The sequence below is a fragment of the Calypte anna genome, chromosome 10 (assembly GCF_003957555.1).
Source record: "Calypte anna isolate BGI_N300 chromosome 10, bCalAnn1_v1.p, whole genome shotgun sequence".
Taxonomy (NCBI): domain Eukaryota; kingdom Metazoa; phylum Chordata; class Aves; order Apodiformes; family Trochilidae; genus Calypte; species Calypte anna.
Genome location: NC_044256.1, coordinates 3,417,062 through 3,430,927, shown reverse-complemented (window position 1 = coordinate 3,430,927; position 13,866 = coordinate 3,417,062). Strand labels below are relative to the sequence as shown.

General features: G+C 49.3%; 1 protein-coding gene across 5 annotated transcripts in view; it reads right to left on the bottom strand.

Moving 5' to 3' along the window:
- ALPK3 (alpha kinase 3) overlaps positions 1-13,866 on the bottom strand; it is a 33,865-nt gene that overhangs the window by 10,004 nt on the left and 9,995 nt on the right. For 2 of the 5 annotated variants that reach the window (XM_030457177.1, XM_030457181.1), the window contains 4 exons: positions 13,754-13,792; positions 10,394-10,515; positions 3,129-3,246; positions 724-1,756 (listed from right to left, as the gene is read on the bottom strand). In XM_030457177.1, the coding sequence (XP_030313037.1) occupies positions 724-1,756; positions 3,129-3,246; positions 10,394-10,515; positions 13,754-13,792 (1,312 nt within the window). Of the gene's footprint in view, positions 1-723; positions 1,757-3,128; positions 3,247-10,393; positions 10,516-11,644; positions 11,966-13,753; positions 13,793-13,866 lie in introns of those variants that run through there. The other 3 variants (XM_030457178.1, XM_030457182.1, XM_030457180.1) reach the window with 2 other exon arrangements.

The following is a 13,866-nucleotide window of genomic DNA, read 5'->3' as shown; positions in this document are numbered from 1 at the left end:
CCGATCTAATATTTTCATGGAAAAACTTCAGGTTAAGTGACAAAAATAGAAGTTGACTAAAAGATGCAGAGTGAGGGTCAGGAGCAGGTGCTGTGCCCTGGCACTTCAGCACCACCACAATGAGTGTTGCAACAGAGTTTTTCCAACTGGGAAGAGCCAAAAAATAGCCTGGATCTACTGTATACACGTTGCACTGTAAACAAACCCCAGGCCCTGCCTGGTGCAGCTCACGTGGGGTACCTGGCACATGGCACTCATTTGCATGGGGGGCTCATTAAATGCCTGTGGCGGCTTCTGAAGCTGAAGCTCTGGCTTAGGTGAACTGAAGAGATGCCATCAGTCTTGCTGCCTGCCCCAGGCACAAGGCACCCACCCCCAGCTATAAATAACCATTCAGTCCTCCCTGCTGAACTGATTTGGGAACGCTCTGCATGAGGTCAGCGCGCCAATTAAACAGGAGCACTCGCAGCACGCCCTGACGTACATCCCTCCTCACCACCTTGCCTGACATTTATTGGGAGATGGGGTGGAAGCTCCATTGTCTGGGAACACCAAGTCTGGGAAGCCCATTTTCCTGGGAGCATTTGTCAGTGGAGACCTAGGAAGCCTTGGCAGCAGAGGCTGCCCATGGGGTACAAGCAGCCTCCCGAGGCCGGTGCCACCGTGCAGCAAGACCATTTTCTTGTTGCAGCCCTTCCATTGGCTGCTATCAGTCCCAGTTACCTCTGGACTGGCGGCTTTGTTTCCCTCTGATTTCTGTGCGTGGTGCTGGGCGTTCTGTCCCTCAGATGACACAGGTCCTTTCTCCAACACCTTTGAGGACGACGGAGCATCCTCTGTCTGTCTGCTGATTGCCGCAGGCTGCGGGGCAGCTGCATTTGCAGCCTCTTCCTCAGTTCCCACCTCCTCCTTCCCTGCTGCCAGATCCACTTGCTTATCAAAATACATCTCTTTTAAAGAGAAGTGCATGTCACCATTGATTTTAGTGTCCTGAGTCACAGCTTTCCCAGGCTCATTGATTTTTGGACTGTTTTCTACTTCTTGATCATTCGCCAGCCTCAGACGCGCATTCCTGCGTAAGGGGACAGAAGGGGCAAACCTTGGATTTGTAGAGGGGTTGGCCCTGTCTCGCCCACTCTCTTCCCTCTTGGAAACTTCCTGCTTTGCTGCTGGAGGAGCCTCCACCTTCTTTTTCTTTTTGGCTGCAGTGTCTTTCGCCACTGGGTTAGCTGCTAGGTTCTCCACTGTCTCATAGATGTATGTGAGAAAGCTGTTCCCTTTCTCCTCCACATTTTCCAAAGAGGCATCTCCATTGGTGGTCACCTCCGCTTTCAAAGGTTCCATCAGTTTCTTTGGAAAGCCCATCACGGCACTGCCTGGCTGCTCCTTTGGCTCAGCAATATCCTCCTGTAATCTGGACTGAGAATCAGCAACATGAACTTTTGCTGCATCCTCCTTCTCCCACGGAGAGGCTCCCGACTGGAGATTCAGATCCCTGGCCAGCCTCCGCTTTCTCTGGAGCCGATCGGGGCTCATTCCCTGCAACTTCTCCACCTCCACATTTTCTTTCCCTCGTTTCTTGCCCTGTTCTATCTCTTGCAGCTTTTCTTCAGCTTTTCTCTTTATTTTGTCAAACCACCTCTGATGGATTTTGAATTCCGTCATGGTTCCCACTTCCAGCACGCCAGAGCAGGACACAATGCCTTTGGTATTTCTAGCTGAGGCCTGGTAAATGCCTGCATCTTCTTCTTGGCACCTGGAAACCAAAAGCTCTGCATGAGACCTGCCCGTCCTCCCCAGGCACTACTGCTGGGCACACGGGCACGCACGCTCTCCCGCTTCTTGCTCCAGAGGGGCCAGAAGATGAAGACGTGGCCCTTGGGATGCCCACAGTAGGTCTGGAGGCCTGGGGCTGGCCTCCCTCCCCAGGTTCTGACTGTTCTCAGCACTAAGAGACAAGCAAGTTGGATGTTAAACCAGTGCCCGGCCACCCCCTGGGCAGTAACTCTGGTAAGAGAGGGCTGTGATGGAGGAGGACCAGCGAGCAACAGGTGACTGTTCTTGGCCACATTCCTCTGCAGGATCTTCTCCTCTCAGCTCTTCACAGCCTACAGGATATTTCTGTTCTTCCTCTGCCCTCCTGGCTCAACAAAGCCTTCCCATCCCGCTTCACAGGCATCAGCACAAGCAGGTGCCTGCTGCCTCTGACAGAAACCTGGAGCAGAGCTGGGGCAGCAGAAAAGCCCAGGCTGGAGGGAGGAGGTTGAGAGGACTATCAGCAGCACCAAGGTTCTGCACTTTTCAGGTTCTGCATCTGTCTGACATCCCAAATCCAGGACTGGAGGTGTGACAGGTCTCTGCTTGCTGGGGACACGGGGTGCCTGGCTCTCCAGAAACAGTCCTCATTTAAAGCTAAAAGAAGCTGGTAGTCAGGGCTGGACAAAGGAGGCACTCAGCTCCACCGAGTGCCAAAGTAGCCCTTTCCTTCCCCACCCTCACGCTGAGAGCCAGGAGATGCCCACCTGGGTCACAGCTGCAGCCCTTTCCCCCTGCCTCATCCCCTGGACTATCATCCTGGAGGTAGCCAGTGCTTCTCCTTCGCTCACCTTCACCCAGCCCTAATGCTCAGCTCCTGCCTGGTGCAGCCATAGCACACGCTGCTACCAGCACTGGAAGGCTCCAGAGAGAGGAGTTTCTCCTGACCTTACTTGGGCATGGGCTTAAGCTCTGCCAAGGGAGGTTTAGGTTAGATATTAGGAAAAAAATCTTTACAGAGAGGGTGATGAGGCATTGGAATGGGCTGCCGAGGGACGTGGTGGATTCTCATTCTCTGTCCCTGGAGGTTTTTAAAAAGAGACAGGAGGTGGCACTGAGTGCCATGATCTGGAACTACAGTGGTAGTGGATTAAGGGTTGGACTTGATTATCTCAGAGGTCCTTTCCAACCCAAATGATTCTGTCATTCTGTGATGATTCCTCTTACATCTGGCATGGCAGTGACCCCTGGACAGAAATAATGGATTTTATGCTGATGTGATGGAAGAGTCATCAGAGTGAAGAACTGAAGGGGAAGGCCCATCACTCTGGGGCCAACTTCCATCACCAAGCCCAGGCGGGTGCTTTACTCACTTGTAGAGCTGCAGGGTGTGTCGGTTCCCATGCTGGGATATCTCATACTTGGGCAGCCCACAGTAGCGATCCATCTCTTCATCATCCTTGTACCACGTCACCTCGGGCTGCGGGTACCCTGAGAGAGCAGAGAGAGGGGATAGCAGGGGGTGAGAAGCTGCAATCCTGCTCCCGAGGGGACAATCCAGCAGAACAGAACATGTTATTCCAGGCTCAATGCATGCTTTAAATGATACATCAGAAAAAAAAAAAAAAAAGTATTGTGAATGGAAACCTGACAGGCTTATCCAAGCCTTTTATCACTCCCAGGAATTGGGCTATTTTTGAGAAAAAAATCCCAGCACTTCATTCCTGAGCAGAGGGAAAAGGATCACATGATCATCTCCCATAACACTGGCCAGGAGAAGGTGAGCATACTGTCACTTTCCTGGGAGGTGACATGTTTTGATGAGCCCGAGGCTAAGGTTAGAAAAGAGGCGCTCGCCCCTCCATGGAGCTCACAGCATTTCACTCGGTGTCACAGCCCGTAAGCTGATCCCAAAGTTTCCATTCAACAGCAACAACCTTGATTGCATCACAGCCAGCTCAGTGTCCTACAAATGTCACTTGACAACAGATGTCACCTGCTTTTTCAGTAGAATGACATCATGACATGTGTGACTGGCTGGCGAGCAGGCTGGGCACGCAGCCACATCCCCCTGGCACTGACAGAGGTGGTGGATCAGCATGAGTGCCCCACACGGACCAGCACTAGCCACAGCCCTCACCTGCCCCTGACAGAGGCTCCAGAACTAGCTGTTTTCAGGGGAAAACTGCTCCAGCCAGTGGCCAAGACTGGTTCCCTTACTTCACCCAGAGCTCCCAGCAGAGCCAAGCTGACCCTGAGGGCCTGGGATAAAAGTTTCAGTGACCACGTCATGCCTCTGCTTAAGTCATGAGCTCAACAGTTGTTTGAAGCCCCAAGGCAGATATCCGAAGCTGATGTCCTGCAAATGCCCCTGCTGGCTTTCCCTGCTGCCCAAGTGAAGGAGTCCAGCATGCTGCTTGCCCTCACCAGTCCTCAAGGGTCTTCCCACCATCCCCAGGACCCCTGAATGCACCAAGTGATCAGGCCTGGCATGGGGCCAGCAAGGGCTCTCAGGGAATATTCGGAGTGTTCATACCCTATGGCTCTGGAGAGGGCTCTGGAAGTATCCTATCCTGGATACTTCCCAGCTGCCAGCCTAGAGGTTCCAGGGCTGATCATGACCCTTTCTGTTGGGGAAACAGTTCAGAAATATCCAGGTTGTGAGCAATCCTGACTTACTTCAATTTAGGCCACATTGGGTTAATGGTTATTGAGGCCTAGTTAGAGGCTTTCTGAGAATGAGCTACTGGGAAAGAGATAACTTAATTGGCAACAGAAGAGGAAAATAATTATGTGAGAAGAATCTTTCCGTGAGAATGGTATGTGTAATTGGAATACAAAGCCACCTGCTTGATAAGATGGTGTAAACAAGGCTTCTCTATATAAAGTGAGTGCAAGTTGCTAATATACGATTTCATACAATCATATTGATGTGCACATGGAATCCTTAAGCCTCCGCAGACTGTTTTCCCACACCTTTCCATGTCCAATGTGAGGAGCCTCCAACTTCCTCCAGCCAGAGATGCTGGAAGATTGTAGCAATGCCTGAGCCTATCTTACTCCTGCTCCCATGAAGGTTCCACAGTGAGAACAAAGAGTCACCAGCAGGAATTCACCCCGGCTTTAGCTGATTCAAAATATCTCTGGTCAGAAAAGCAACACACACCAAATCTCATCTTCACCTATTGCTTGGTTCCTCCAGCCCCAATCTGCTCCTGTGATACAGTCCTTGCCCCCCCTCCATTGCTTATTGGGGCTCTCAAGTCAGTGTCCTCTCGCACCTCAAGGAGCTTAACCCCCTGGCTTGGGGAAGTAGTTTTTGGGAGCAGTTTTCCTTTCCTGCTCTCCTCCATGAACAACAGGACATGAACACCCCCATAGCCCAGACACCCCCACAGACCAGATTTTACTCTCTTGGCATCTACCCTCTCCATCCTCACTGCCTCTACATCTTTTTAGCTTTGGCTTTCTGTTGGCTAGAGCCTTTTTCCTCCAGTTTCTAGAAGAAGTGCAAAGCCCTCAAGACACCTGTGGCTGAAGTAAATGAGCCCTAAATTACTCACCTGAGGAGAGCCATGAGACTATCCTAGGGGATGGGATCACCAGGGATCACTGCTACTGCTTATATTATCCACAGATATTAGCTACTGGCTCTGTTTGGGAGCAGGACCCTGGGCTGAATGAACCTGTGGCTGTTTCTTTCTGCCCAGGGGTGAGGAACAAAACAGTTTTCCTACGCAGCTCAGACATTGCCCAGAACAATCCTTCCCTTCCCACAGGCTGCTCTGCACGTGAGACTTTCGGGAGGCCCCACAGCTTGCAGCAGGCAGGCAGATTTTCCTAATAATCCTGCAAACAGCAACCACAGCACTTCATTCCAGGAAATGCCAGCATATAATTTCTGAGAAGCCGTGTGATATCCCCTCATGGCCCCTGCAGCTGATTCCCATTCCCAGCTGACACCTGCTGGAAAGAATTGCAATTTCTGTGGCTGCACAGTGCCTCCACGAAAAGCTTTTCCTCCTGTTAAGCCAAAACTCCCTTTGACCTGTGCCACTCATGTCCTTGAGGCTACCTGCTCCATCCTGGGGGCTACTGCCCTACAAGCCCAGCGCAGGCAAGGAGGGACCAGCCCCTTCTGTGGCCCAAGGGAGAGACAGGCAAGTGCTGACTGGGGGATGCTGAAAGGCTTCCCACCTCCCCAGCTGCCTGTTCAAACACCAGCTGTCCCTCCCCCAGGGGCTGTAACCAGAGCCAAGCAGGGGATGGAGAGATGCCTGTGCAGGGACAAGGCTCCCTGGCATGCCCTGCACTCCACTGGGGCGGGGATGTGCTGCTGACAACCCCATCCCTCCATCCATCTTCAGCCTGCTGAGCAAATAAATTCCCCTGCTGTGTGGGGAATCAACTCCCCTGGTCCCTGCTACCCCTGGCATATCCCCTGCAGCCACAACATCTGCAGCCGCCCAGCTGCCACAACGGGACAGTTTAAAGGGTGCCAGTGGGATGGGGTGGCTGAGCCAAGGCTGCAGGGAACCCGATGCCCACCCTTCACTTCAGTTTGTTGCAGGACACAGCAGCCATCCCAACATCAGGTGCTTGCCCCTCCAAAACCTGTCACTCCCTGCTGCAGCTGGCTCCAAGAGGGATTTGCTGGCAGCTGGTTCCCTGCATCCACCAGGAGCTGCAGCCAGAGCAGTGTGGGGCATTCCTGGGGAGGAGGGCAGGCATCTGCTGTGCATCTTCCATCCCAGACAGAGCATTTTAGGAAGCGTGTCTTCCAGCAGCATTGTTCCAGCAGGATGGCCAGCCACTGAGCATGAATTTTTTATTTTTTCTTTTTAATTATTATTATAGAGATTGCCAGGTTTAGATCCAACAGTCCCAAGGTTGTGAAAATCTGAGAAATCTTCAGAGCTTTGGTGGCCTTATCCAAAACAGTTCTTGCAATAACTATCCAAAATCATCCAGAGAATCTCTGGTTAAAACAACTTTCCTCTTTGGATTTTTTGGGGTGGAGGGATGGAGTCTTCTGAAACCTGGGAAGCTGGAAAGGGTTTAGAACAGTTATACCTAACTCCACCGTTTTCTCTTTCTGATCTACACAAGCTATCTGTGCTGGGGACTTCAAGTGGTTTTGCAAGAAATTAAGTCATGGTAGGTTCTCATCCTTTCTGGCTTTATGGATTTAAATCTGAAGACAAGGACTGCAGCAATGCTGACAGGAGGGACGGATACTCACTATGAGCAGGAGTTCCCCACACAACTGTGGGGACTGGCACGTGAGCAGCTCTCATTCTCCATCTCTCACTTGCCCTGGCTGCCCCAAACCCAGACATCCTCAGCTCCCACCAGCCTGCTCTCTGCTCTTGTGCCCACTGCCACCCATCCACCCCTCTTGCAGCCCCTGAATTTCTCAAGACATCCTTCATGCAAACACTTCACTCTCACCCTTCAGACACGGCCCCAGGAAGTCCACCACAGATGCCACCACAGATGCCACAAGTTGAACTCCTTCACACTTATTAAAATCCTCATACACTAAGCACAGGACTGTCTACTCACTTTACCCCAGCACCCCTCCCCAAACCACGGGCGGAGTCTTTTCCCCTCTGTAGTCCTTCAACACAACCAGACTGTTCCTGGGCACAGCACTTTGTACTGGGATTGACAGACAATGGTCTTGCCTGGATCCAGTCATCACCTCTCCTGGTTGGCCTTGCTCCCTTACAAGTGGTCACATACCCAGGCCCCCAGAAGCCGACAAATCTGCTTCACAGTCAAAGTGACACAGAAATGACTGAAAAAATTGTAAAATCCTTCTAGTAGCACCTCCAGTAAGGAGCACTCTCTGAAGAGCCCAGTATCCACTCACTGGGAAGGAGTGATGAGCCTTGAGATCCTTAAGTCTGGACAGAACCCACCAAGGAAAACACTTGGTGCAGACAAGCAGAGTGTGCTCTGTCCTGCAAGAAACTGCACAGTAGATGGAAATGTTCTCCTCCCTTTTTAACATCTCTCAGAGAACAAAGGATGAACTAATTTTGTTTAAAAAAGAAAACAAGTCATAAATGATGCAGGATTTGACCCAAAACCATCAAAGCAGATGTACCAGGGACACTGATACCAGGCAGAACCAGGCAACAGGAGCAATGAAGGGTTTATGGTTTATGTAACCACTCAAGAGCACAAGGATGTCTGACTCTGTCTGACTTGTTTTTTTTCCTTTCTGTACCATCCAGCACATTTGGGAGACCAGCTCTCCAAACATTTGCATCTTGCTGCCTTCCCAGGACATGCCCAGCAAGTCACTGGTATTCACAGATTTTGGACTACCCTGTAACTCCCATTGTTGGTCAAGAAGCAGGAAAAAAAAATTAAAATGTTATTGTAGGTCAGGTACCCATATTTGGGGCTTGCGAGTCAAAACAGGAGCAGCTGACCATCTGCCCTTTGCCTCCTGCAAGTCTGTGAACCAAAGTGTCCTTGGACTCCAGCCACAGCAGTGGGATGGAGCTGGTTCCACCCTGGTCACTGGCCAGGTATGAAACCACCACTTCCTTTCTCCCTGTAATATCTCCCAGCTGAATGTAAACATCGTGGCAGGGGGGGGATATCTAAATGCCTGGTCAGACTTTGCAGTCTGAGTTTCCTTTCCACCTCATGCCCTTCTCTCCCAAAGAGACCCTGAGGTCCTAAAACAGTCCACAGGACCACATGCAAGAGAGGATCGTATGGCATAGGTAGTCCAGGCTGCTCTGAAGGACATTCCCATGAAGATTCCTAATTTTGTAGGCTTATCAATTTCAGTGCATAAAGACAACCCCCAGTCTAGTGTATCAGGGTTGAAAATACTGTGACAGGCTACATGCTGAAGATGCTCATTTGACACTGAAAATGAGACCAGTATCGGGTGGAATACACCCAGTTGTGTTATGCCAGTACCAGTAGGGCATCCAAAACTGGAACAACCATAGTGAGAGCAAGGGTGGACTGCAAGAAGGGCTACAAAGCAGACAGAGAACATATCTGTCCCTAGTGGTCGATACTTTGATTTTGGTACAAGCAGAGGAAGTTATTCCTTGACAGAATGTCTCCTGCAAAACAGACAGTGAGGAGCTTCCCTAGGTTTTCTAGGAGAGGTCTTGGGAAGGACATGGACAAGGAATTTACCAGACTTTGTTGGGAGAGCTGACTGAATTATGTTTCCTCTTGAGAGGAAACTGAGCATCTTGGCATCACACAAGAAGGGCACTTCCTACCTTGTCAGCCATCCAAACTCATGGTGAAACAGAGCTCATCTTTACAAAGGCATCTCTGCTCTTGACAAAGCCCACTTGGAGCTGATGGTATCATTTGGACTTTGTAAACTTGTTAGAGGGAACTGCCAGCCTCAGGCTGGTAGACTTAAGCCAGTGAACTTAAAAATGGGCACTTTAAAAGGGTTAAGAAATCCTGAAAAGGAGAGCAGTGGCACATCTTTTCAGTAAGCAGTCATGCTCTGGGTCTGCAGCACTTCTACATTTGCTCTATCACCTTCCCTTGCTAGAAAATGCTTTTGCTTTTAAAAAGCTTAAATTGGGAAAGCTCTTCTAATGAATCATTGAGGGGCAGGGCTTGAAATATCTACGCAGAAGCCCACTTTTGCCCATGAAGGAGGAACTGATCTGCTGAAAATCAAGCATCAAATCAATATACCAGTTGTATCCCTGCAAGTTCAGAAAGTCAGACCTGTAAACCAAGTGAATCCATCTGAGAAGAGGCAAGAATTCAAAGCCAGCAGCTCTCAGAATGGCTCAACCTGCATTTCCTGGTGCACAGCTTAATTACAGCATGTTTCAAATGACAAACTAGATTTCTTATACCTTAGGGGTCTTGGTGCTTGTGACTAAGAGGCTCAATAGAGATACCCTCCTCTGTCCAAAATTTACAAACTTGTTTAATGCCTCTCACTAAGTAACCTATTGGAATAAATAACATGTGCAACGACACAAAGGATCACAGGGCTGGAAACAAGTGCATACCATGGAAAAAGGACAAGAGCTCACCATCAGAGGAGCCCCTTACCTTTCCACCAATGCACTGATCTCTTCTTAATTTCCTCCTTCTTCATTCTTTGGCCTAAGACCTTCCTGCCCAAGGTTAGATTTTAGCTCACGGGGCAGAAACTGGCTTTGATTTCACATGCTGACAAACACAGAAATGTCTCACTGATGCAAACACAGTGGCATTCTGACTATTTAGAGCCTGCAAAGAGAGCCAGAATTGTCTCCATTATGATAGCCTTAGTGTCCAAAACTCCACATTCCTGAGTTATGGAGTCCAGGATTAGCAGAGATTAGGACAACAAAATCCAGCTGGCCCAAGCAATAACCATCTTATTCCACTTTCTGGTCTTTACTTTGCCTTGTCTGAGACATTAGGCTGTGCCTTTGCCTCTTTACAGTCACAGGTATCCTCCCCACCTCCTTTCCTCTCCTGTAAATTAAAGCTGAAATCATCATGCAACTGCTGAATCTTTACTTGGCAGCCTGACAACGGGGGAGTTGTTAACAAGTTATCACTTGCTCTAGAGCTTAACCAGCACAAATCCAGCAAGTGAGGCAGGACCAGGTTATTTGCTTGAAGACACTGTTACCTGTCACTATGCACGTGAATTTAGCATCAGAGTCCTCGGACACAGAATGGGATTTGATAGTGGTTTCAAAGAGTGGCTGCGTTTCCTCCGTCAGCTGAGAAATGATTGCGCAGAAGGTGCTCCTGGAAGATTCAAGAAGCATTCCTTAGAGATCAAAGTACTGGAAAAAACAAAGGGTCCCCTTCCTACCTCTTCTCAGAGCCTTCGTTTCTCTCTGTGAATACCCTCCTTCCCTCCCACCATCCCTACACTAGGTTGTTCATGAGTCCAGTCCAGTGCCCAGGGTACCTGACTATTTTTTTCACTCTTAAAATGACTCTGTCAATGGCAAGTGTCATCCGGGAGAAGTTCCCTACTGGGGTACAGAATTTCAAGAAGCATTTTAGATCTTGATTACAGCAGAATGTGTCTCTGATCAGACAGCAGATTCCAAGCCAGACCCTAACAGAGGCAGCTTCGATTCCCCACTGCACCATCAGTTTTTCAAGTGTTACTCTTTTCACCAGGATTTTTACACTATTTGTGAAGGATTCACGTGCTAATTTCAGGCCAAATGTGAACAGAACTGTACCTCCCCACTACAACAGCTCTCTTCGAAGGCTCTGAATTTGGTCAAGCTGTCTGCTGCACCTCATTAGAGGAGCCCTTGAGCCTGGCTTGCAGCTTTCTGAGCTCGGGAATGTGGTGTGAAGCTGCCCCCCATGCCCTGTTTCACCTCTCACTGCTGCAGGGAGGCACCCACTCAGTATATTCCATGAGCTCAGGCACTGACCCCAAGGTTTAGGCTGGAACACCCAAACAGCCAGAACTATCCAAATAGACAGCACAATCTATGGAGCTCATAAAAACAGACTTTGGATCCTACAGTCACTACTTCAGGACAGCCCTAAATGAGTGTATACCCACAGCACTGCCAACCCTGTTGGAACACTACCAAGAGGGGGCCCAGAAGATCTAGGCTTTCTTAAATAAAGGAAAAGGATTAATTACAAGTTGGGTATTCATTTGGATGGTGCTCTGGTGCTCTTGGAAGGGAAGAGCTTTCATTTTTCCCCCTGCAATTGAAACCCTACACATTTATACTTGGAGAGAGGACCCATAGGTCTCAAGTGCTCCTTCTCTTAGGAGAAAGAGCAAATATTGCAAGAGACCTGGTAGCTGGCAGCTCTACACATATATAATTTTCATCAGTGAAAGACATTCCTTAAACATGTGATCAGCTTCTAGAGACATGCAAGAGGTGGAACAAACCCCCACACCATTCCTGACCCAGCTCCACCACGAGCAGAAGGGCTCACAGCATGTGGAGAGGGGCTCCACCAGGAGGACCCCAGCCTCACAAGCAGCCCCTGGCTTGCAGGCAGGATGCTGGTGCTGGTGCTACTCATGCTCTACCTGCTGGGGAAGCAGACTTGTTCAGGAAAAACAAAAAAAACACACAACCACATTCAGCATGAACCCAGTAGGGTCAGGGGCACTGCCAGGCTCTGCAGCAGGGGCTGAACTGCACACACGGCTGAAGGTGCCGGGACAGCTCCAGCTCAGTGATTGCCTGTTTCATCCACCCAGAAAACTTACCTGGAGGCTGCAGAGCTACAATTTTCACTCTGGCTTCCTGCTAGAATGGGTTCGTAAAAGATGCAGGGAGATGAAACCCTGAGCAAAAAATCAACTGGGATACAATGGAAGCCTCATCCAACTCCTGGGCACTTCGTGTTGGGTCAGGGCACAGGACAGGGGCAGCTTGGGCTGTTGCAAACTTGATTCATCTACTGAAGGAGGGTTATGAGCACTGTCTATCTCCAAACACACTTGTGGGATGTGGTAAAGCCAAATGCCACAGATCAGACACTTTTCTGTGGAAATCGGTGGTCTGTCCCAGGGGACTGGTCCTGGCAAGAAACTCTTCAGACAACTGCAAAGCCAGGAAAAGGCTATAGGAGCCAACAACTGTTTCAAACCACAGAAACCATTCCATTCTCCAACCCCAGGAGAAAACAAAATTGCCATTTCCAAAGAGCAAGGCAGACAATGCAGTACCAAGGCAGATACTGGTGGGGTTTTGATGGACCCTTCAAAACAGATCCCCAGCCCCGGACCAGTAAATGCTTTCTGGATCTACATAAGGAACTTCCCAAGCATCAAAGAGCATTTCATACCTCAGCAGGAGAGAACTGGATCAGCATCTCAAAAAAACCCCACACCAAAGTGATGCTCACACACACAGTGACACTCAGAACCAAGTTTAATCCCGGTACCATGCCACCGGTATCAGCAGGCAGCACCAGGAGTAAGCCTGGTCCATACAGTGCAAATCCCACAGTCAGATGAAATACAGCAAAGGCTACTGAATGGTTTAGGAAAGCAGCACCATCGGAAGCTGGGGGCTCCACAGGCATGGCAGATGAATCAGAGGAGTCTTGCCCAATGTACACTTGGCAGGAAGCCTTGGAAAAGTCTATTTACTCTTTCAAAGAAAGCATTGTATTCACCACAGAGGGGGTTTAGAGACTGCAGCACTGTGGGGCTCTCAGCTGACTCACTCCAGCTGCAAGGAGACTTGTCCAATTCAAATTGCTTTCTAAACTCGTAATTGAGAGCATTCAAGAAATCTGATCCAAGGCAGCAGCCGCCTCTTCCTCCCAGGCCTTCCTGAAGCTGCATCTCTGCTGCAGAAAAAGCCCTGGGGCCTGGGAAGAGGACACGGGCAATTCAGTAGCCTTTTTACATTAAAGAGGGATTTCCATACAAAAGCAGACAGCCAGAAAAGGAGATCTGAGAAGCCTCTTCCCCTTCACAATAGTTGTCTTTTACCTGATCTTTGGGTGAGATAGACCCCTCAGGTATGTAGGGCTGTTGTAGGAGGCTTTTCCCTCCATTGACATCCCTCTGCCTGCTCCTGCAAGCAGTTCAGGAAATGCCACCGAATTCCAAATGTGTTATTTTGCTAGAGGCAAAGTGCATTTCAGAGCAGAGCCCAAATGATTGAAGATCTTCACAATAAAGCACGGGATGGGAGGGGGAGATGAGATTTTTTTTCATTGAAAATCTCAGGTCAGGCACAGCTAATTTCAAATGCCTCTGTATGGAAGTCTCACTTTAATATCAAGAAGTAGCTGAACACCCATTGTCTCACTAAGAGGAATATTTCTTGCACCTTAACACAGGAATTACAATGAACATTCACTTTGCTGTCTGCAGTTCAAGCAAGTATTCGGGATTCAATCATGCAGAATTAGGCTGTTAAATCACTTCAGGGTTCTACTAATTAATTAGTACTAAAGCATTACAGATTAATCATGTGCTGTCAGACCCAGCAAAGTGTTTTGGTCAGAGCAGTTGAATGCAACGTAGTTTTACCTTCCTAAACTGGAGGGGGAGAATCTGCTGCTTGATAAGCTAAGCAAAAAACAGCATAAAAACCATTAGATGGAAAAGCATGGAAAGGAGCTGAAATAAACAAACCGTTACAG